The sequence below is a fragment of the Pseudomyrmex gracilis genome, unplaced genomic scaffold (assembly GCF_002006095.1).
Source record: "Pseudomyrmex gracilis isolate BER0280 unplaced genomic scaffold, ASM200609v1 scaffold_145, whole genome shotgun sequence".
NCBI lineage: Eukaryota > Metazoa > Arthropoda > Insecta > Hymenoptera > Formicidae > Pseudomyrmex > Pseudomyrmex gracilis.
The window spans coordinates 241,747-267,043 of record NW_018020729.1 but is presented as its reverse complement, the minus strand read 5'-3'; the positions used below and the strand labels follow the sequence as shown (position 1 = coordinate 267,043).

Here is a 25,297-nt window from a genome sequence, read left to right as displayed (position 1 = left end):
TGTTAAATTGTCTTTTTAATTGTTTTTTTTTTTTGCTATTTTTTTTTTTTTTTTTTTTTTTTTTTTTTTTTTTTTTTTTTTTCACGCGACGAAAATACACGCGTGAATCATCGACACCGCGCGGGAGATCTCGCAGGAGATATACCGCAGGAGAGAGATCTCTTCTTTTCCCATTTCTTCGTCGTTTTCGCATCGTCGTCGGCGCGACGATTCATCTTTGACGTAGAGAGAGAGGGAGAGAGAGAAAGAGAGCGTTGATGATCGTTTTGCGCGCGAATTGGTGGGAGAAATAAAGCTTCCGGATACATACATTCGGAAATAAAGGACACGATTTATTATGCAATATTTCGCATTCTCGCGCGTGCGCGAGTTTTGGCTCCGCAAACGTATGTACAAACAAAAACGCCCGGGCGTGTGTGTGTCGAGAGTAGTATATCACGCGGTTGCTACTACATTTTTTTTGTTTTGTTTCGTTTTGTTTTTAACGCGTGAGAGAATAATTAGAATGGCGCGATACGGAGTTTTGGGCGCGAGAAACATAGAGAGATCGTCGATTTAAACGTCCGCGGAAAAAAATATACATAACGCGCCATTTCCACGCGCTCCTCTCCCGCGTTATTCCTCCGTATCGCATTTCCGATACGTCGCGCGCTCCTCCCGGATTGTTGCGCGCGCGCACACAATCGGATTCAATATCGAAATAATTATTCATCTCTCTCATTTCGTTTTCATTCCGACGCGAGGAGTTAAATACGACGTGTCATCCGCGTATTTCATACCAATTTCCCCGGAAAGTTCGTTCCCAGCGCGCGCGCGCGCGCGCGCACGATTCTCGCGCCGAACGTCTGTATATTATTTCGCCGAACTGAATTACGCGGATTGAAACACTTATGCATATTGTACATATTTAACGCAGGTTATTCCCATTAGAGAGATGTGTGGGTATTAAACATTACGCACTTCCGTGCGCGGTATTGCCGCGCGCGCGCGGATACAACAATTCGCGTTTATTCCGCGTCAATTTTGCCGCGCTGAATAAGATTCGCCCGCAGGGGGCGCGCGTTCGATTTTGGTTTAAACCGAACCGGTGTGCTGTGCGCGAACGCGGCCGGCTATTCGTCAGTCCGACCGCGCTTTCGATAGCGACTAATCGCGGCCGAAAAGCGGGTTTGCGGTGCAAACTTTATTTCGCGCTCAATGGCCATCACAATGGGTCTCCCCCACCGAAGAGCGATCGTAAAAAAAAAAAAAAAAAAGGCTATATAGTAGACTCTGCGTCTCTGTGTAAAAGGGGTGTCAAACGGGGAATATTTTTGTTTTCGTTTTCGATCGATTTTCGCGCGCGGCAAATGTTTTGCAATTAAAAGGAAATAATGCACGACGCGTCGATCGCGTGAGCAATTCGAATTGAACGCTCAGAAGCAAATCATGATCGTGAATATTATATAGGTTTTGTTCGGAATATGGACGTGTGCGTACCGAATTGAATTCTCCCTCCCCTTTTTTTTTCGCAAATATATTATCTGAAATTTATGACACGGAGAGAAAAAAACGAAAAATTGACGATCGATTTGTCTATATCGCGACGGAGACACCGCGCGTGGCGCTTCGACGTTAAAAAGAAAAGGATATTTTGTTTCGATTGCGTGTTGTCGAGAGCGATTTTGATCGGTAATGCACCGTCGGCGAGCGTTGACGCGTTCGACACCCACTCGCTCCGACTTCCCCCGATATATAGCCGAGTCTCCTCCATCTTTCGCTCTCATGTGATACTGTAACATACGTCTGTCACTCATTAAAGTCAGTAGTTGTTTCTTTTTGTTTCTTCTATGATTTCTTATGATTTATATATGTTTTTGTTACAGGGGTCCCGCGAACATTTTCGGCTAGGCCTTACCGAGGAGGTTGGTTCGTTTGTTTGGTTTGCAATTAGGATTAGTCAGTAGATTTTTTTCTCTAACAGCCCTAGTCCTTTTCCTTTTTCTTTCTTCTTCACGCGTAATAGACTTCGCTTTTACATACATAATACTCGTCTGTCTTTTCTCTCTCTCTCTCTCTTTCTTTCTCTCTCTCTCTCTCTCCCTGTATTTCTCTTACTATATATTTCTCTATCTATATATACATATATATATCTCTCTCTTCTCTCTATCTGTCTATTTCTCTCTCTGTCTTTCACTATCTACCTTTTTCCCTTTAATTCTCTTAATGCCTCGATCGTCGCTCGACCATGCTAAAACACCAACCAGTTCACCACCTTTGATCGTTTTCTATAAGCGTAGCATATATATCTATACATACGTACATGCAGACTCGATCCTTGCATATGTGTACTTAGACTCACACGTATCAAGATGTATGTATACGCATATATATGGATATGTGTATATCCGATTACATACCGATTTGATTTACATATGTATATATATATATATATACACACAAGTATATGTATATATATATGTATGTTTATTATCAAGCAAGTGTGCGAGACTCACCACTACTCTCCGACTCGATTGACTTTGATTGACACCGATTTGATTGAACTTTGTTCTCTTTTTTTCTGTCGAAAGGTACATATCCGTATCTCTTAGCTTTAGTTGATCGATGTTTAGATATGTGATGATATTACGTCCTTATATATATATATATATATTATATATCTGTGCGTGCCTTGTTAATGCGCGCGTCTCTCTCTCTTTTCACCCACTAAAATTCCCCCGCTCCCTTTCTCCCTTCTCTTAAATCCCCGATCTTATTGTGTATGTACGTGTTCGTGTCGTTGCGTAGGGATGAATCCCGCAATCACCTTTCCCCCCCTCCAAAAGTCTTGTTGATCGTTCATTTACCGATATATATACTCGATATTTAGCTGTAATGATGATGATGATATACATTAGATAGCCAGATTGGATATTTTTTAGTTTTAATGTTTTTTCTCGAGAACGACTGCACAATACCAGAGAGAGTAACACTATTTGTCCGTATGCTGCTTTGAAACCATCCCACTTGATCGAATTCTCTATTTCCATTACTACTATATCCAACGCGGGTATCCGGACTGAGATACTCGAGAAATGCGACTAACCGAGCCTCGCCGCCTAAACATTTTTTTATCATAATGCATGAGAACTAACATTTTATTCATCAGGTATTCGAACGAAGTAAGGTGAAGCCATTAGGAAAAAAAAACTAAGGAGAGAGCAACACACGCCGGCCGATCTCCACGCTGTTTTTTTGCGGTAAGATTGCGGCGATCGTAGACATTCTTCTTTTCATATTACATTTACGCTTTGGTTAATGAACAATGAGGTGTGGCGATTTTTTGCGTATGATATATATATAAATGTTTTTCATTTTTTACAAGATTTTTTCACACACACACACACACACACACAAACACACGAAAAGACTGCGATGATTATTATTACCGTGCACTACAGTAAGATAGCGTATTTATAATATCGTATTGAACACAATTGATAATATATGTATTTGTAGCCACACACACAGTTTTGTAGAATTAGAAAGCGGACATTTGTATATGTAATAACTTATGTTATATATATATGTATATATTACAACTATTATATAGGAAGCTGCGAACATGGAGGTTCCGAGTTCGAATTCGCACATTGGAATGTTTTCTCCGGGCCGGTTCCTTTCGATCGAATTGATCGATTGATTGGTGAACTGAATCCCCGGACCTCCAATAATTATTTCGGATGTGTATTGCTATTCACGTCCAATATACTACCGCAGAAAGAACAGAAGGAACCTCCCTGCGTTTCATTAGTCCCACTCTTGAGTCATGGTGTGCGCGCTGCGCTATGCGATCCAATGCGCGAAGAGCTTACGGCGCGAGCGATTTTCAATGATTCTTGAGGTCACGATGCTCGGCTTCGGGCAATTTAATGAGGTGCAATTGTACGTGAAATATATGTATATACATATGAAATACATGTATATACATATATATTTCACGTACATTCAGCATATGATAATATAAAGATCGTATTTCCTGATTTGACCTGCTCACTGGTCTCGCGGCCTGAGTCCGCGAAGCGGAGGTTTCCAACGTTCGAATCAACTACAACCCCTTTTCTATAATCTAGCGTTACAAAAAGGGACATCTGACCAGGAGCAAACTGCTCGTGAAAAATCCTGATGAAGTGATCTAAAATGTTTTTACACCTCGGTATATTACAACTATTATAAAAAATTAACAACACTAACTACCGAGATCTAATGATTGATGAAATCTCTACGAATCGTTGGACTGTTTCGTACAACGATTTCGGAGGCTCTATGTTTTACTAGAGAACGACAAGAATTAATGATAAATGATGACAATTATTACATTATTTTTTACATATAGTAGTATTATTTTATATATATATATATATATATATATTTTTATATATATATATATATATATATATAATTTTATATATATATATATACATGAAGATCAACGAGAGAAGAACTTAATAGATCTATTTTTTTCAGATTTTTTGTTTTTGATGTTACTTGATAGTTAAAACGGAGTAATTAAATTCTCGATAGATTCCGTGATATAAGCAGTTTTATAAAACGTGTAACAGAGAAACACATGTACGTTTCGAACTTTAAAATCGTTCTCATCTAAGATTACAAAAATGTGTCTTATCAACTTCATCCCCTGTGATCTTCATATATAAATTACATATATAATATATATATAGTTATATAAATTATATATATATATATATATATATATATATATATATATATATATATATGTATATTCTAAATATACATATAATGTTATATATTACATACATGTATATTACAACTATTATATCAATGCGACACAAGTTTCTTTGAGAGAAACTTGAGCTAGCGCTTTCTTCGATCGTCTTAATAAATGAATCTCTCGTGTCTGCGGATGGCACAAAAACGCGAGAATTAATGATCCCGACCGATACATCGCGATCTTAAAATCGCTTTCGAGACGACCGGCAAAAAAAGTCGTCCGCGTTGCAGAAAGCGGATCCGTCTCTCGACAACGGCGACGCGTGGTTTTTGCCGCTGATGGGTCTCGAGTATCGGAGTCTCATCTCCGCGCGTCGTCGTCGTCGTCGTCGTCGTCTCGTCTCGGAAGTCGAGAGATGTCTGTACGACATCCGTCGATGGCGCCGCCGCCACCGTCGACGACGAGAATGTACGTCGACGGTGCACTCCGCGAAAGCGTTTTCATGACGCGAGACCCCGAATGCGGAATTTCATCGCGCGCGCGCGCGCGAAATGTTTTTATCTCGGTTTGGAAAGAGATTCAAATTGACACTTCGCGATCTCTCCACGGTTCGGGGAAAAACAGAGGATTGACTGAAACACCGCCCATTTTTACGTTTCGACGGGTTTTTTACCGCATCGATCCGCAGATATGGGTTAACTCGTTAACGTCGCGTTGCTATATACACAATATAGCGGTTAACAAAATATCGGGATTTGCGCGAAAAGACGACTACGCGGCGGATGTCAACTAATTGAGTCTGCAGTTTGATATAAATTTCGATTCGCGAATCTATCGCGGCGTGTTCGTTAATTTGTACGACGGAGATTGTTTCACATCCTTCCGCGCTATTTCGACGAGAGGTATACGTAATTCAATTAAACAAAAAAAAAAAAAAAAAAAAAATTATGAAACTTTTGTAACTCGTCGGATAATATTTCATTAGCGCAGCTTGGCTGGCTGCGACGTTACAGCGGCGTTTCATATCGTCGCGGAAACGCGAGATCTTGCGGTGCGATTTAAAATTTCGCGTAATAGCCGCGGACAGATCCATTTCGCTTCCGTAATAATGCGCCCGCGCGACCTGATTCGCGGTTACGCGAGACAGCGACGGCCGCGCCCCTATACCGTCAGCGCAGAGGTCAGAATAATAGTTTCGTCGACGCGCGGTTGCATATTAAACGTCATTAAATTATGGGTGGCCGCCTTGGATTACCCTCCGCTTACACCTCGTAAGTCTCCTTCTCCTCCCCCCCCTCTCCGCCCCCCCCCCGCCGTCTCGGTTTTACGGCGAGGTAAGATGTACGACCGCAAAGATGAAAGGGCGGGAAGATAAGAGAGTCCCGTGGAGGGAGTCGCGGCGAGACATCGGTGGAGACGGATTATTCTGGTACTTAAAATACGCTCGAGGGATCCTCCCTTCCCCTCGTCGCTTCAACTATGAGAGACGGATATGAATGCGCGGATTAGATATTTCGCGCCGTAATAAATGTCGCGAGAGAGCTTCCCTGTCGCGCGCCGCGACAACGGTCTTTTTGATGATTAAACGAACGTGTATATAATTGTTAACCGTGACGATCATTGTATCACCGGAATACAGATGTACGTCTCGAAATTGGGTTTGAAAATTGTCGGGAATTAATGAGAAGTATTGCGATCGCTCACACACACACACACACTCACGCGCGAACAAAATTAGAAGTAGTTGGATAATTATATTTTATTGTAGTACGCGATGTATAATTAACGTTATGATTTGTGCAATTGCGTGTTCGTACTTTTCGGTTAATTCCGGTGAATTAGCCGGGGCCTCGCTTTTCTATTAATTTATTCGTTAATTAAATCGCGTGTTTGATCTAATTGAAGTGCAAATTATAATTGAGACTCCTTTGTAATACAGAAACCTATTATGATAGTTTTACCGCGCGGCGAGATTTTCGCCGTTTCGGATCATATATATTTTATCGTCGTCACGCACGAGTTTGACGAGTCTTATATATATATATATATATATACACGCGATGTATTTTCGCGTAATCGCCAAACTAATAATATTATTGCAAATAATTAATCGCGATAATAATTAATTGCGAAATGACGAAGTGTTATATCGCGTTTCATAAGATAGTAAAAAAACACGTCACGTGTCTATTCACCTGGGACATGATTCATTAAATACAGAAGCTCCGGTGGAGAAAAAAAAAGTCTTGTTTCTCTTCTCCAAGAAGAAGAAAGATGCACGAGTACCGATAATAATTTATTAATATCGAGCGTGGTTACACGTGGATGTTGCCCCGTCGGGTCAGAAACAAGAATAATTGGACCGTCCTTATCTGGAGTGCTCTCTCATCGATGAAGAAAAAAAAAAAAAAAAAAAAACAAAAAAGAAAGAAGACGCTACACTTCTCCGAGAAGAACTCGGCGAACGAAATGGTCGCTGCGGTAAAGTAATTCCTCCGCGATTTATCGATGAAACGAACGCTTCTCCCTCGTCGTGAGATAGGCGTGATAAAGGTTGATGAAGAAAAAGGAGGGAGAGGAGAGGAAAAAAGAATGTAGATTTATATTCGTTCTCTCGGTGAAAAACACCGTTAAAACGGTGGTCCACCTGCGTCCGGAAGATTTCGCTCTTGGGTCTAAATATCGCAGAGATCCCGCGCGGAGAAGCCGTGCGACGACTCCCCGTGGCACGGACCTGACGTCCTCCCGAAACTCCGGAGGCTTCCGTCGTTGACTTCCTCTCTCTCTCTCTTTCTCTCTCTCTCTCTCTCTCTCTCTCTCTCTCTCTCCGCACGTCGCTGCGGTAACTTCCTCGATGAAAACTGCATTAGCGAGTTACGAGGCAAGCGCGGCACTCAGTCTCGGACAGGTGCAGCGGCACGCATCGCGCACACACGCGAGAGATTGCGACACGTGTGTGCACCCGACGTGGAAACGACTCTGTTCGAGATGCCGTGACGTTTAAAGGGCGAGAACATCGCGGTAATAGATAACGCGAGGCTACATTGTTTTGGCGGGTGAAATTCATTCGCCGCTATAGCCTCTGTCAAATCCGATCGGCGGATCCGCCACGAGTTGGTAATATGTCGCTTCTGCATTATCTGACAAAGTTTTCGTCGCGATAAGCCGGTTTTAATTTAATGAGAAATAATGCGCGCTTGCGCGAAAATGCGCGAAACAACGAGGCGGACAGACAGCGCGCGGACCTCTAGCGACTCTATAACATTGTCCGCGAGGATATTTTTTTTATTTTTTGATGGAGTAAATGTTACAAAATGCATGACGTCGTGTAACGTACGAGACACAATAGACACTCATAATTTGGCGCGACATGAAATTTGCAGGCGTATTAACGTTGTGTTCGTGCGGAATTTCGACGGGGAATAACACACCAGTATATGTAACTCGGACACGCTAACAGAGCGATGCTCCATTATCGGGGTATTAAATCTAATATTAAACTTCTCCAAGCATGGAGTATCACGCTCGGAGTTCCGAAAAATTTAGTTCGAGGTGTACACACGTGTTTTCTAATCTCAATACGCGACCGAGACACACGTTCGATGTGTGAGAGTGAAAATAAATCACCTTTGTTTTATATATATATAGGTACGACAGACTCTCTCCAATGATGATTTGTAGTTCGTTGCAAAACTCTGATTATTTTGCAAATTATTATTTTGAAACAGAAACCGTATTGGTTGTTCGCTCTTTAAATCACCGTACGAGAGAAAGACAAATTTAGAACACACGCGAGAGTGTGTGTTGCGGGAGTGCCAGTCTGGTGGTTTGCCGATAATCGGTGAATCGATAGCCACGATAAGGCACAAAACGATACTATCGTAACTTTGTTCTTTGTCGGGGGCCTACGTTAATGGAAAAAAAATACCGGAAGGAAATAAAAATTGTGTATGTGTGTGTATGGCAATAAAAACAATGTTAAGGTCTTCTTTCTTCCGATATATTTTGCAATAATACTTCGATATTGTATTTCAATACAATATTGTATTTCGATACAATATTGTCCTTTCGTATTTTTTTTTTTTTTTTTTTTCCGTTGTCAGCGGAGGAAAAAAAATACATTTAAAAAGCGTCACATCGCGTCGCGTCACAAAAATGCTAATGGCTTCGCGTATTATTTGCGCGCGAGAAGAAAGATTGATATAGATTGCAACGCGCGCGCGTCAGCGGGGATAATCTGTTCTTCCGGTTCGGGTCGCGCGGTAAATGCGCGCGGCTGGAACCACATAATGTGCTTCCCTCCACCGTTGGGGAAAAATGTGGCTGATGGGACACATCTTGCCTATTATGGGTATTATTTCCTTATAAGCGATCCGAAACTTCCGCCGATATGGCGAAACTTTTCTTCGGCGGTTGTATGGGGGAAAGAGGGTGGGAGCCTTCCACTCTCTTCTCTTTCCGCGTCGACCGCGACGACGATGGTTATGGGAAAGGAAATGCTTGAGGGGAGAGTCGGGGAGGGGAGGGGGAGAGGAATGAGAGGAGAGCGGTTCGTAAAGCGTGCCGCCGACAAATCATTCGAAGGGAAGCGCCCCGGTTCCTACCGCTTCTATTCTACGTTTCGCTCTAGCCTGCCCCTACGGACAATTTGATTTATACATCGGTGTTGATTACAATTGATTTCAGTCCCGGCGCAGGTGAACCCGCCGGCGAAACGGACGTCGCTTCATTGTCGCGCACGTTCGTTGACTCGCTCTTTCCGCCCGCACTCGCGTCGGGACTGCACAAGTGAAACGTACGCGCGCGCGCGCGCGCACACACACACACACACACACGCGCGCGCGCGAAACGAGGGCGAGCAGGCGATTTTCGGAGTATCGACGACAGCGCGGCCGAGAAGTTCATAAATCATTTCTCGAATACCGAAATGTCAGCGCGCTTAATTTCCCAGTTGTAGCCGTGTATGTTTTTTTATTGCAAAAACAAAAAACAAAAAAAAAAAAAAAAATAGATTGACGCGCGGCGTGTCGGGTCGCAGCGCGATCTTGCTATTTACATTGTTATTGGGTCATTAATATTAATCCCGTTCGAGCGCGCACTCTAAAATTTTTCCGGTCAGAAAAAATTAGAAACTTAATATACGAGACGCGCGCGACGAAATCCCTATTGATTTATTCGAAATTTAATTTTTCCTCTCGTTACTCGGCGGAAAAATTTATCTCGACGGAGATCATCAGCTGTGCCAGAAATTTCGTCACTGTGCGGAACGCGCCCAAACTTCACGTCACTCTCGTAGGTAGAGATACACGCCGGCGTATATCTATCGCTTTTACGTACATCCACGTTCGCGCACCCCCGTGTGTTTTCGCGCTCTCTCCCAAAACACACGGAACCCGGCGCGACGTCGTTTCCCGCGCAGAACCAGGACGGGAGAGAGTACGTGATTTCATTTGCGATACCAACTCACGATCGTTCCACATCTGCTGGAAATATGGAGCCTCACGTTCGTCCGTTGCCGGTCCCTGCGCCCCATAAAGCATCTCGCCCTCTGGTCCGGATCACCGGGCGCTTTAAGCGCGGAGGAATCGGCGCGAAGACCCCGCCGCTTTTCCCTTTGGATTTATGTGGGCACCTTTCGGGGATTCACGCTTGGCATTGAAAGTAGATATTCGACCCCGATCGGTTTTACCGGGCGACATAATTTCCCGGAGGGAGGGAGAAGGAAATGTTTATCGTTTCGCGCGCGTGTTGCCGCGCAACGCCACCGGTGAAACCGGATAGATATCTTTGCGGCGTTCGAAACGTCGTATAGGGAGAGCGGGGACCCATTGATTCACGACCGACGAGCTCACGACGGACGGTCTCTTCTGCAAGCAAATTGAATAGACATTTACGATGAGAAAAAGAGTCTTGTAAAAACGGGATTGATTTACGCTCGGGGAGAAAAAAAAAAATCGTCGCTTCGCGACCAGACACTTTAATATTTTAAACGCGCTGCATTATGTCCGCTCGAACATTCGTCGGGAACGTCTCCGAGAACATCATTTTGTAAATAGCTTTTATCGCTGAATATCTCGTGTGCGCAACGTCGGAATATACAGCGCGCTCGGGTCGGGAACGCGGCAAATTCATTTCGTTGCGACTTGCCATCTGAGAAGCATTCAAAGCGAATGAATTAATACTCACTCGTTTACGAGCGGTCGCCCCGATTTTCGTCGGGCGCAATTTGCCTCTGTCAATGCAGCCGCGGAGCGGCTTTTATTGAAGTTTTATACATTTAACTTTTCATTTTACTTTTGCTCAGTGAACAGCTGTCCAATACGGCGCGCGCGCGCGCGCACTGTGTAGCATTTGACGGAACAAAACACATTTTTCGCATTGTTCGGGACGAATTGCTGCGACAAATGTGTAAAATTTTATATCGCGCGAATAAGTCTTGCCGCGCAAGCCCCTCGAGAGAACTTCGGTAGCCGCTTCACGAGAGAATAATGGTCAATTTCTTTCCGCTTGTTTGGTGTTCTATCACAAGTTTATTGACACGCGCAATATGGACACGCTCCGCGAGACGACGGAGCTTTTAACGCTCGATTTCTCTCGGACGCAATCTCCGTTCACTCCTCTCTCCTTCCTGTCGACACCTCTCGCCGACGTTGGGGGCTACTCCGATAAGTGTTTTCTTCGAGCCGAATGATTGGCGGATGAATACCGCGCGCGGTATGAGAATTTCCATCACAATGCCGCTCAAGATACACACACACGCGCACACTTGCTCGGGGGTGTGCGCAAAATAAGAGAGCGACGAAGGTATCTAACGCCCTCGAGCAGACTCGCTACGACGCCGGAGGGACGTCGTTCCCGGTGGTTGCACTCGATGGTTTGAGTGCTAACGCGTTCTCACCCCTTCCAGTTCTCTAAGAGATGCTCTCAGTGGCGTTCCCACCTGCAAGAGTAGAAGTCGAACAGAGACCGGAGCCGTGTCGGCACTCGGCTTGCTCCGAGAACCCTCAAATGACCGGCTATTGTGTCTCGCTAAAGGGCGGAGATAGGGACCGGCCGGCGGCCAGCCGCCGTCCGATCCTCTCAGCCACCCCTCCGGATCTTCCCCCTGTCTGCGGCACGGCACTTCGTGGTCAACCTTTGATTTTCAAGCCGAATCTCGCCGCGTGCCAGACTGCTCTCTCTCTCTCTCTCTTTCTCTCTCTCTCTATCTATCTCGTGTTTTTTTCCCGCTTCTCCTTCAGCGGCGGATTAAAAGATCGCTGGAAAATTGATTTCCAGACTTTCCGTCTCTAAGGAGTTATTACAAAAATTTAAAAGAACGGGATTTTCGCCTTTCAGAAAAACATTGTACGAGTGTGTGTGTTTGACATATTTGACTTACATTTATAAAAATCATCAAACCAGACGGTTATCGAAAGTTGCATAATTTTTTCGATAAGAGAAATTGAACTTCCTTCAAAATTATCGTCTTGCAGACGACATCGGTAATGAATTTTCTCGATAATCGCGACTTCCGTCAATTGACACGAAATTTATGATGCGATACATCTGCCGCGCGATTTAGAGCATTGATAATTTAAAGCTGTTGATGAGATCTGATCACCTCGCTTATTACGGTTTGCAACGATGATCGATTTCGCGCGGTCGTTTAACGAGTCGCTTATGTTGTAATTTTAACATCACGGTCACGTTGTGAACTCGAGATTTCGGAATAATTGAACGTGTGCGGTTGTCTTCTTGTATGATATGATTTAGTGACTGAACTCAATATAATTCGCTAATAACCTAGTTTTAATTTTACCAGAATCACACAAGCGGTCGATATTTCCGAAACGATCGAACGAAATCAACACACAGAAGAAGTGAATTTAATGTCTAATTGCTAATTGGACTTGAAAAAGTACTTATTTTTTATTTGTTATTTTTTATTCTTGTCATTTAAATACTTATTTTTTATTTTTTATTCTTGTCACACACACACACACACACACACACACACACACATTTTTCATAGAACAGAATCTCTTGTGCAAGCGGTGAAATTTATCTCTTACGTGATCGAGTTTTTTTTTAATTCAGAAAATAAACATATTTAATATTTTATATTAAATTTTTTATTCGCACACAAGATTTTATATTAAATTTTTTATTCGCACATACAAGATACTGTTTCCGATTCACCGTTGCTTACTTTTGATTTGAACAATTTTGTCAATACAAAACTGGTACAGTTGCTGAGATCGTATAAATAAGAGACGAGATTATATATCTCGCAACTGTCGTTAGTTATTCCAAAATTATCGGTCGTGGAAAAATTGTTTTTCTTAACCTCACTACGCTGGCCGCCGTTATTAAATTGTTTATTAAAGCAAACTTAATACATATCGAATCGTATCTCTCTCTCTCTCTCTCTCTCTTTCTCAAGCAGTAATAAACAACGCTCGTAATACCCGGTATTATCGGAGTTTCGAAACTTGTTATATCCTTCGGAGGCTGCTTTTTTATTTACGACAATGACCCGGCCTGTGTGTATGTGTATCCGGGAATCTAGTTTGCTCAGAGAATACGCAATAAGCTCTTTCGGTTTACGGTCGACCCGGAGCAGCACTCCGGAAATCCGAGGCTCGCTGTTGTTTACCAGCCGTTCGATCAGCGCATTTTTACCACCGCCGTCCGATGTTTCGACTAGTCGTCGTCGTCGTTGTCGCCGCGTATTAACATGTTGTGTCAGGGAAAGAGAACTTCGAGTTTCGGAGAAACTCAGCAATAAGTTCGTACTTGCGGCAGATTATTCGGCGAGCCAAAGATTAGTCAAGACAAGTTTCACGAATATATCCGGTTCAGACTCACGAGGTAGAGAATGCGAATCCGAGTAAGATGTTATACCCGTACGTCGTAGGATTATTAAATGTTCCCCTCTCCGGTACTTTCTCTTCTCTTCTCGTTTTAACATTTTGAGAGTGAGAGAAAGAGAGAGAGAGAGAGAGAGAGAGACCAAGTAAGAAACCTTACGTAACTAATAACTTCTACCGAGGTGCGTTTCCATCTTTCTGCCGCGAGCAAAATGTTTCAGTCTTTGTGTGTGTGAGAGAGAGAAAGAGAGAGAGAGAGACAGAGAGAAAGAGAGATATCTTCTCTCGGTTATCTCAGCGGAGTTTCCGAAGCGATCTGAAAGATTATAGTTTCTTACGAAACGTAATAGCGGTCAGAGCATCTTATCTCCGCTGGAGATGTATGAAACTATCGACGTGTGCGAGGAAACGGAGAGTATTGTGGAAGAAAAAAAAAAAAAACTCGATCGCCGTCGCAAGCCGGAGCTTCGCTTTGAACAACGTTTTGAAAAAATTAACTTAAACGACCAAGCCGCGATTTTTCACACGAAACGCCATCGTTTTTATTAGTAAAATCCATCAGCATCTTCGACACATCGCGCGATCAGCATCGAATGTACTTTTACGAGAATTTTTATTTATTCATCGGGTCAAATTCTGTCTCTGTTCCCGTTCTGACACGTCGTCACGGATTGTTTTTTTCTTGTGAAGATTAATATAAAGCTGCGTGTCACTATTTCTTCAAAATTAATATCAATACCTGTTTTGTTCCAGGTCGCGGATTCGTTACGGATTGTCTCGTTGCATTTTCAAACGAGATTTTTTTTTTTTTTTTTTCAAAAGTCTTGTTAGTCACACAGTGCCATTTCCATTAATTACTTGCGTAGCTATTTAAATACACGTCGAGATCGAATATCGCGCACGCGCGAAGAAACTCGATGCGGACGAGCGAGTTGTACACAATTTGTATATTGTTTTCTATTCTATTTTTGCGAAAACGCGAGAGAAATGTTTTATTGCGATACGATGTGTGCGTGTGTGTAGAAATTTTATCGAATTTATTATTTACTTTATTGTCAACATAAACAAACAAAGTATTAAAAACAACGCTTCTGGTACGTATCTAATATAAAACCAGCTTGTTTTGTTTTCTCACAACCAGAAGGAGGACCCTACGTACGTTCCGTAAATTGCAATATTTTACGTCGTTTCGTTTCTTTTAGCCGCCGCTCGCGCGCGCACGCGCAAGAGCGAGAGAGATGATACACATCATATCTAATCTTCCATCTCCTGGGAAATCCTCCGACTGCATTACTTCTCGTAAGCGAAAATCATGGCGGAAAGCTTTACTATTAAAAGCGCATATCGCTCGCAGCGAGATTTAGGCTGCGCGTTTTGGGTCAATTAGAAAATGTAAATATAAAAAAAAAAATATATATATATACATATATATAAAACATTTTTACTCGCATTTTGGAATGTTTCTGTTCCGAATTTCTAAAAATACGGAAGGGTGATAAAAAAAAATAGCCGAACGAGTGCGAACACAATTGTTTCCGGCTTACAAAAGAAATATCGTGTTTGTGAGATTTGTTCTTTTAAACGTCACATCGAAAAGTCGAAAATCGCGGATTACGAACGCACGACGAAAACACACATAAATGTGTTTCTATCTCTCGTGTTTTATTGATTTGAACGCGTGTAGTTTCGCGCTCTCGACGAGGGACGACAACGGGACGAGCGAAGTTGTCGAGATACATGAGGATTAAGGAACGACCGGCGGCGGTACGATATTCTCTCTGTTAAAGGACACTGATCCAGGTTGTAAATTGCCGCAAGCCCGCGACAAGACTCGCGCACACACGTTATAACCACCAGCAGAAGATGTCGGGATGGAGAGGTGACGTGTCGTTGTCACGCAACAAACAGATCCCTCACGGGAAGAATCTAAGACGCGGGATTCGCGAAAACGTGTCAAGAACACGTCATCAGGATCTTCGTATTCAAATACCAAGTTCTCGGAATACAACGACGCTGTGCGGTTTATTACAACGTGAGGTTAAAGAGAGATTCGCCTATTAATTGCGTTTTTCGCACGTTAACGTATCTCTCGAACTACAATTAAAAATTTGCACATTTTATTTATATCTTTGACACAATTGAATTTTATTTTCTCACAAAACTCGCAACACGACGACGTGTGTGGAATAATTTTCGAGCGCTGCCAAAGCGCACTTGTTAGCACAAAAAAAAAAAAAAAAAAAACCTAGTACACATATCGATATTATCGCGCTCGCCGTGTGTATCGTGAAGAGATTATAACCCTCCGTCGTCGGTTTGAAAGCGCACGGCGCGGCAACGTAGTATGTCGCTAATTACAAGATTGAGCGAAACGGGGTTACATTGATCGCGTGACTGCGTTTTATATAATCCGAAGCTTATTCGGGTAAGACCTCATTTTCAAGAACGAAGGAGGACTTGTGAGAGATGTAGTGCATATTTTACACGTACAGTCTGGCGATTGACATTTGACATTTCATTTTATTGGAACATACCTACTTTTTTGTATTTTCATAAGCGCGCGCGCGTTGCATCAGCGCGCGTGACTCTTGCGACCGAGTTAGTCACACGAAGTTTAAAGCTTCGCTCCGCGAATGTTTCGCGTATTTTTGTATATATTTGTTTCTATTTATTCTCGACATTTATTGAATGTAATAATATAACACGTTGTATAATACATTTCTATTTTATTATACGCATCATTCAATTAAAAATCATATCTTTGTTATAGAAAAAATTATAAACGCTTGTGTTGAATTAAGTCCGATCTCTTTGACACAAATTAATTTTAACACTGTGATAGAAAATAATAAATAAATAAATTAATTAATTAAATAATATATATAAATTTTCTTTTCTTTTTAAATAATATTAATAAATTTTCTTTTAAATACAATTTGCTATAATATAAATTCTTCTCTTGAGAAAAGATATATATTTATACACAAATATATATATATATGTATGTGATAAATATATTTTAGAGAAAATTTTAGCGCGCACTTACATAGAAATAAAAAATATAAATTGTTTAACATTTGTATTTCTGCTAAACGTGCATTTTATAAACGCAATTTACGACTAATTGTTTTTGTTTGCCTCGCAGCCATGCAGTCAGAGAAAGCCATAGTCATTACAAAGCGCGCGGAATTATGCGTCAATGGCGCGCATTGCGATTTGCTTTATATTATGTTATTTTTTTTCCTTACAATTTCGCGTGTCAGATAAAAACTAGCTTTTATAAGCAGCGATGATGATGGACACGCGAATCAGATCCGCGAGATATACTTATATCAGTTTTATGATTGCGCACGCGAAATCTCGCAGAGTATAAAAAAATTAAAAAATAAAAAAAAACAAAAGAAAGCGACTTCGGCTACTGATAGAAAAAAAAAAAAAAAAAAATACGCAGAGAATAAGAGATGACAGATTTGCTTGTTTTCTCTTGAAAAATTGGAAAATAATTTTATTCGTGGCTTAATTATATTGCTTTTTGCGAAGGGCTTTTCTTTCGTGCGTGGCGATATGTCGAGACTCGGCTGTAATTACAACTGAACGAGAAGAGCGAGAAAAAACAAGGAAAAAAAAAAAAGCAGAGACACACATGCGCGCACGCACATATCGACAGAGAAGCGCAATGCTCAGTTGCAGCACGAGGGGGACGGGGGGAGGGGGGCGAGAGTGGGCAAACCGCGGCTGCAAAACGGCGCTGCCTGCCTGTACGGAGCCGCGATTGTAAATCAATTAGCTCGCATTGTAAATAAATCACCGTTTTACAACTCCACCGCGCTGCGCCGAACGACATCCGTATGAAATTTATCGTCCATTTTCGTCCGTTTCGCTTTGATTTCGGGGCCAACGCCGCCGCCACCGCCGCCGCCGCCGCAGCCGTCGTCGCGTCGAAAACGGGGCGCGATACGAGCGGCAACCTTATTGCCCCCGTCAAAGCAGCCGGCGCAACAAACAACATATCTTTCCGCTTTCATTTGCCTGTTTTAACAACAGGCAAATCTCGCGAAGAAATCGAGAAAATTCCGTAAATCGCGTAAACGCGCCCAAGAATTATCGGCGAGATCGTCATCGAGAAATGACGCATTTGTTTTTTAAATGTTATACGACGAATAATCGTCAAATGTGACAAAAGATCAATCTCTCTGTCAATCAATATTGAGAATCCTGCGAAGCGATGAGCAGCGGTCACTGCGAAAATCGCGCAACGCTTAAATCTTCTCTCGACGAGATCGCGCGCTGGCCACTTAATATCGCGCCTGTGAAAGGGCGCGGATTCAAAGCGCGCTGAAAAGATGTGCCAACGCAGGAGAACTTTTCTTTCTATACCAAGTTAAACCATAAAGAGATTTCCGCAAATCTCTGCTCGAGAGTTAAGTGGTATTAATAAATCGCCCCCCCCCCCCCGCTCCCCTTTCCTCTGTTGTCCGTCAAAGTTCGCGCGCTCGCTGGGGTCGCTGGCGTGGTTGCGAGTTAATCGCCTTTCCGTGACTCCCGTAGTCGGAGACGCATATTAGCCGCGCTCGTTTGCTTCCCTTCGCAAATATCGCCCCTTTTCGGGATCAACGAGACGGACGCGGGAAAAAAAGTTGAGAAGAGCAGTCGCCGCGGGACGGAGTCGGCGTCAAGCTCGAGCTCCGCGGCTCGGGCCCGCGGTTACGCGCCCGAGGTACACAGCAGAGAGAAAGCGAAATGGGGGAAGGGGGCGGAAGGAAGGAAAGGGAGAGGAGGAGACGAAGTGCTATTACGTCTTCTGAATGGAGCCGACCTCGGGGCTCTCGGTTGTAATTTCAGGAAATAGCAATTTCCAGGCCAATTAGTGCGCGAAATATTGCAAAACAATACGGCCAGACTTGACGCGCGCACAATATGGCCGCGCGCCGCCCCCATACAATGACAACAGCAACAACCCTTCCTCTCTTATGCGTATGTATGTATGTGTGTTTGTGTGTGTGTGTGTTGCGCGCGCGTTTGCTGTCGCGCGACAACTCCGATTCGGTCCAAGTACGGTTCAGCGAAGTTAGTTATCCCGCGGGCTTGGAAATCCGCTCGTGAAACCGTGCGTTTCCCGCGTGACGCGCCATTCAACTTCACGAAACTTACTCCAGACGTTTCAAATTTTGTGTGTTGTCTTACGACACACACACGCGCGCGCGCGCAAAAGGTGAAGCTTTGGAAAAATTGTGATTCTATTAAAAATTATTTGCTCGTAAATACATATATATATATATATATATATTGCTAGATTGCCCGTTAGTGTTAATAAGCGCAATTTATTTTGCCCACTTTGCGTCAGTCGATATATTTATGCAAGCCGATACGAGAGTGTGTGTCAAAGCTTGAGTATCATAATTGCGGCGAATTCGCGGGGGATTATCAAAGATGCATGCGGGCACGAACGCGCAAAGCAAACGCGCGTAATAATGATAAATAATCGCGTTTGCGCCGCCGCGTCGTCCCCCGGGTTGATTTATAGTATTGCATTCATCATTTATTTATGCACACGATTTTAATAATTCCCGTCGCCGTTGCGCCGCGCGTGCACACGTCGCGATCGTACAGCGCGCGCATACATTCTCGATAACAGGCCGGAGACTCCCGCGATAAGCGGGAACTACGTGCCGACGTGGTCTGCTCGCGAAACGATGGACTAATTCATGCGCGCTTCGGGGGCGACCCGATGGCTTCCCTCGATGTGCGACAAGAAGGCGCGCGCGCGCGCGCGACTTCTCTCTCTCTCTCTCTCTTTTTCTCTTTGTGAAAAATCAAGAACCCTGTGATTCTAATCATAGGATCCCCGTACGTGCGGCCGACGATTCGTTAACGAGGAGAGGAACTTTTCAATCAGCGCGACAATAGACGGGCCCGACAGTCGCTCTCAACCGTACGCGGGGAACAATCTCCGACCGTCCCGCGCGTTCTTGCCCTCCTGGAGGTGTTCATTGTTCGCGAAGTCACCCCATTCCCTTCGCGATCGCAGATCGAGATTAAAGATCTCCACCGCGTGCTCGCTCGAACCCGCGGTTTTTTTATTTCGCGTGCGTGTGTAGTCAAAGAGAGAACTCCGGATAACTCGCGATACAATCTTTGGTTTACGCGCTACTAATAGGTCGAAATAAAAACATCATCAATTGGCGCCGTGGTGTGAGCCTGGTCGCCTGGAGGACGATAAGTTTGGCGAGTGTCAAGCTTCGATGTTGCGAGATGTATGTCCGGCCGCCGTGGCAATCGGCACTTTGCGCATATGGTCGCATACATAACACGGAAATTCCGCACGATACAATACGTCGATCGCAGACGACAAACGTTGTCGCCGTGCGTCTCCGTCGGCGTGCTTTCGTCCTCGCGCGTATTATTATCGAGACACGCTCACATCGATCACACAGAACGTAAATTTCTCTCTTGCGATTTAATTCAACTCCGCGACGACGACGCGTTTGTTTGTTATTCCCGCGAATCTCGGAAAGAAACGCGATTCAAATTAACTCGCGATTTTCCAACGAACTAACTAATTTCAATCTCGCGTTGCGACTGTTTACGTTTACGATCGATAAATAATTTTTGCGCCGCGCTTTCACAAGTTCTTCGATTTAATCGGGCTATCGAGGAAACTCGCGTTTACTACACGACGAGAACCATCGACGTTACAGACCGAAGGACAGGCAACCAGGCGGGTATTGCGAACCTATACGTAGGTGTTCATAGAGAACGACGACGGGGACAAGGGGGAGGTGGTGGAAACGGGGGGGAAGATGGGGTGGGTAACGTTACTGCCGGTGTCGACGTTAATGCTAATGCTAATGCTAATGTCAATGCTAATGGCGTCGATGTCGTTCAGCACAAGCCGCGATCCACGTTCGCGAATGGACTGGCCGACAGGCACGTACCGCGTTCAACGTAATTGATTATCAACGATTTAATACTAACCCCGATAAGCCAATCAATCGAAGCGGTTGTTCTTGTTGACGTGTTTTCGAAAGAGAAAGGATTGCGCGCTTGTCGATTAACTCGCGCTCATGTGAACAAAAATTATATAGCTCCGATCTATCAACGCGTTGCACGCAATGAAAAAAGTTCTTTGAATCATTGGATAAATTAAATATCGTTCGCGTGCGCGCGCGCGCGCGATATGGCGCGTTTCGAATTAAACAAATAATTTTTTAATACGTTTTAGTTCTTGTTGCAGCGAAAAAATTGTGAAATAATCGTATCGTAAATCGTGAGGTTTTTATTTTTTTTTTTAATTAAGTTGTCAGAGAAACGCTTTGTACGTTTTCGAACACGTTGTTTTTTTTTTCTTTTTTTTTATAAAAAACGAGAGCATGAAATTCAGTCCCTTTCGAAGATCGGATGTATGCCGGGCACGTGAGCGGGCAACGTGAACGGTAGGTGAACTGTTGCGATTTATGCGCCGTAATAAACCACCGTCATCGCGAATCAATGGAGTAACGTATTAAACCGCGGTCAGCGTTTATTAAATTTGATCGATCTAATTTCGCGATAGTTATCATTTTCATTACCGCGAGCCGTCGTGCCTAGGCGTTGGAATAATAACGACGACGCGGCGCGGAGACAACCAGGTCTTTTACAACCCTGGCGTGTTTAGAATAGGAGGGTTGATGGGAGAGAGGAAGGAGGGGGGAGGGAGGAGGGAAGAAAAAAGAGAAAACCCCGAGAGCGCAGTGTCGAAGGTCTGCCGCGCGCGGCACAAAGACGAGGCGGCGGCGCAACCGACGACAACGTCGTCGTCGTCTTCGTCGTCGACGACGACGTCAACTACCGTTACTACCACCATTATCATGGCACATTTGCATAAACAGCCGCGACTCAATCTCTATGCTAATCGACTTGTCCGCGTCCGAAAAGTACCTACGGTTAGGTACACTTACACATGCACGTGCGAGCGTATACACGCGTACACATAACCGCGGGTATATGTATATACGTGGTGTACAGCGAAACTATACCGGGGTTCGGTCGGATTATTCGCGCGCCCGTAGTCGAGTGGCAGCCACGTCGCCGATTGGCTTTTAATTAATTGGCTTCGTCGTCGTTACCTTCTCGAAGTCTCTGGCCTTTCGATCAACGCGCGCAAACCGGATACAAAGGACGGCGAGAATAAAGTGTCGACGATTAAATCGATATTCCGCCGCAATCCTCGCGGTATCTTCGCGGATTAGCGCGCGAATCCCTTTCGCGCTGATATTATCTCTCACCTTGTAATTGTTATTAAAATTTTTCTACCTCACACACGAGGTGTGTGTGTGCGTGTGTGTGTGTTGCAAATTTGAATTTATTTGAATAAAAATTTTTAATTAACAAACTTCGGTGCAATTTCAGATGAGCCTCGGCGCGAGCTCGATGGAAACTGTTGTAATGGATATTCGAGTGCACCTAATATTTCCGTGTTTCGCAGTGCCAAAACTTTTTAATCAAACGATAAAAAAAAAAAAAAATCATTAACGGTGATCAAACAAATCTAAATTGCTATGCGAATGAAACTAATAATCGATCGCTTTTCTGGCGAAAACCCGTTTTATTAACCTCTTGATTGTCGGCCTCGCGATCTCAGTTCCCGAGGGTGTTCTATGACCGGTTTCTTTGTCACGCGGCATATTTGCCAGTTCGCTCGTTCGTTCGTAAAATCAGATTGGCGGCGAGGATTGTTATTGAAAACGACGAACGTTCACGGGAAGGTGGGGGGAGGGGGGGGACGACGTGTACGTTCCCCGTTGAACGTTGTGCGTCACAACCGATAAAATTGACGGCGGGATTTTGCACTGCGAGCATCGCGCGTTTCTCACTCCGCGCTTTTGCTTTAAACCGAAACTATAGCGCGGATATGTAATCGGCGACTTTGACGTTCGCGAAATATACCGTTGATTTTCTGTCAGTTTAACGGAAATGACATGCGGATTCGCGCGGCGGATTAGAGCGCGAATAACGCGCTAATAAATAAACGGTTGCTAGCAGTAGCGGCCGCCGCCGCCACCGCCGCCGCAAGAATGAGTTAAAAATAACAGCAGGCCGCGCGAATATATTGAATATTATACCGTCGGTTCATACACGATTTAATGGATATATTCGGTGAATCCGATAATTGGGGGTGTATTCCGTATATCGTTTTTGTTGCGCGGCGTTACCGCGCGGCTAAAAGCGCGAAAATTAATACTCCGCATAAAGTGAGACGTGAATGTGCGCGCGCGCGCGCGCACGCCAGATGCCGAATATCAAATATTATTTGTGAAAGAACCGACCCGAAATTAACTTAATTCGCTTCTGAATATATTCGGGCGGAAAATCATATAGAGAATTAATAGAGCAATTACGTCTGTGTATATGTGCGCGCGCGCGCGTATTGTGACCGCAAATCGTGAATTCGTGCGCGACCGTCGCATTTACTGTTAACTTAGCGACAAGAATTGTTTGACATTGTAATAGGTATGGGAATTTAGCCAGCTGTTTATTTTATGCTCCTCTGTATTTTCTGTTCTATTGAATTTTGCAAAATTGTATCGCGAAACATTTATTTTGCATTAAAATAACACCGCGAAATGCCGACTTTTACCGGTGTTTTTTATATATTTCCCGCCGACCGACGTTTTATTATTCTACCGAGGGTGAAAAATTAAATGACGATCGTATTCTCAATCCGACTTGTTTAGTTTATCAAATACACACACACACACACACACACACAGATGCGCGAGGAATTTTAATTTAATATCGTGAACTTTCATTTAATTGCGCGCGCGGCTCACCAAATGTAAAAAAATTATTTGCAACACGATAAAAGCAAAACAAAACTGGACCCCTATCATTTCGATTAACAGCTTTTCCAAGATTTGTAAATATTGCACTTTGCGCTCGTCGATCATTTCGCAGTGGCAAACAATGCGTTAAATTATTATTATTACGCTAATAATACGCATTATCGCAATTGAACAGTATGTAATAATTTAGCGCGCATCATCGGGTCGCGGAAAATTGATACGGTGAAATTTTGTTTTGATAAGCGGCGGTGCAAAACAATCGCGTCAGTTCTTTGATGATGGCGTGGGGCTCTTCAATACGTCGACGAATTAAATTACATTTGTAATAAGAACATTTTCTACACTTTTGTTCTTCTCAAAACGTTTTCGCGATTTGCGAAATTGTTTGCTCGAGCGTCCAATTATTTTCAAGCCCCCTCGCGCAATCGACACGCCCACAGCCGAGCTGTCAGCTCGAAAAATAATTTTCCCGTCGTCGCGTTTTTCGTTCGGCGCCGCATGTCGTAGCCGCATCATCGAACAATATAATTCGCGTGTTGGCAAATTTATTGCTCGCCGAACCGGAAACGATCGCGCGCGCGCGCGTCCTCCGCCAATCGATTGTGCACGCGCGCGGCCGAGACTTCGCAATTATCATTTCCCTTCTATTTCCCGGCGACATATTTTTCACCCTTCAAAACGCGGGGGGGTTAAGAGGAAAGTCCGTGCCGGAGGAGGAATCGTTTCATTAGAATATATTCAAATTACCGACGGCGGCGGATTCTCATCGCCGATTCGTCGGGGTCCCCGCAATTATTTCTCAGGTAGCATTATCCCGGGCTACGAGTTCTATCCTCCTCATTTTGTTGGATAAACCTGCTGGCCGTCTGCGTTCCCTCTCTCTCGCGCTCACCTCCACTGTGTGTTCCATCCTTTCTCTATAACCACCATTTTCCACCTTCTCCTGTTACTTACCCTTTTGCGCTCGTTCCCTTTTCTTTCTCTATCCTTCCATCTATAAACGCCATTTTCCATTTCCTTTCTCTCTCTCTCTCTCTCTCTTTTCTTTCGTCTCTACGCTCTCGTTTGATTATTCCGTCATCGCGACGTAATCGCGTAATAAAGCATCGGCGGCGGCGGCGGCGGGCCCGGGCCGAGTCGGCGTTCAGTATTAAAGCGTCAGCACAAACTTCGCGCGCGAGCTACAAGAGATGATGAAGAGCGGCATGCGATTCAACGACGACTGCAATTTCTTCGGTTCCGCCCGACTACAAGCGGACACCTTCTCTCACCGTGGTAACGGAAAGAAAGGGCAGGGGGAGAGAGAGTTAGAGAATGCGATTGTTTGTTCAACGACTCGAGATTCTTAGAGCAATGGGGCAATTTCTCGCGAGATTTTAGCCGGAGTTTCGGGAGCGCGGCAGGCTGCATAATGTAAAAGCCGTTTTCGGCGGCGCATTTGAAACCGAGAAATTCGTCGAGTCCGATGGAAAACACATGTAGCCTGCGGGGATGCGGCTCAGAATGCGATCATCGCTTGAAGACGCGCGGAGAAGACGAGATTGTCCCATTAGGGCGAACTTGTAACGGCCGTTTGCATTCGGCGATCGTTGCAAATAATCTCGGTTTTGTCGACAAACGACCGTTTCAATTATTACGTTCCGCACGCGGAACGTAACGCCGCGGCGCGTCGTCGGTCGGTCGGTCGATTCTCGGTTTTTTTTGTTTTGTTTTTGCGTGGAATAGTTTACCTTTACCTTCGTTGATGATGTTTCATCGCGATGAATAGTGCCGATGAATACATGTACGGCGGTGCGTAAAAAAAAAAAAAAAAAAAAAAAAACGGGACGGGGCCGACCAACGGGAACATTTTTTTTTTTGCCTCAACGGGTGTGTGCGTTGTTTTCGGTGAA

At 44.0% G+C, this 25,297-nt stretch overlaps 1 protein-coding gene across 3 annotated transcripts in view; it reads left to right on the top strand.

Annotated features, from left to right (window-relative positions):
- LOC109857132 (synaptogenesis protein syg-1-like) overlaps positions 1-25,297 on the top strand; it is a 297,399-nt gene that overhangs the window by 40,682 nt on the left and 231,420 nt on the right. For 2 of the 3 annotated variants that reach the window (XM_020433159.1, XM_020433158.1), the window contains exon 2: positions 1,866-1,904. The exons of the other annotated variant lie outside the window; for it this stretch is intronic. In XM_020433159.1, the coding sequence (XP_020288748.1) occupies positions 1,866-1,904 (39 nt within the window). The remainder of the gene's footprint in view (positions 1-1,865; positions 1,905-25,297) is intronic. 3 annotated transcript variants of the gene reach the window in all.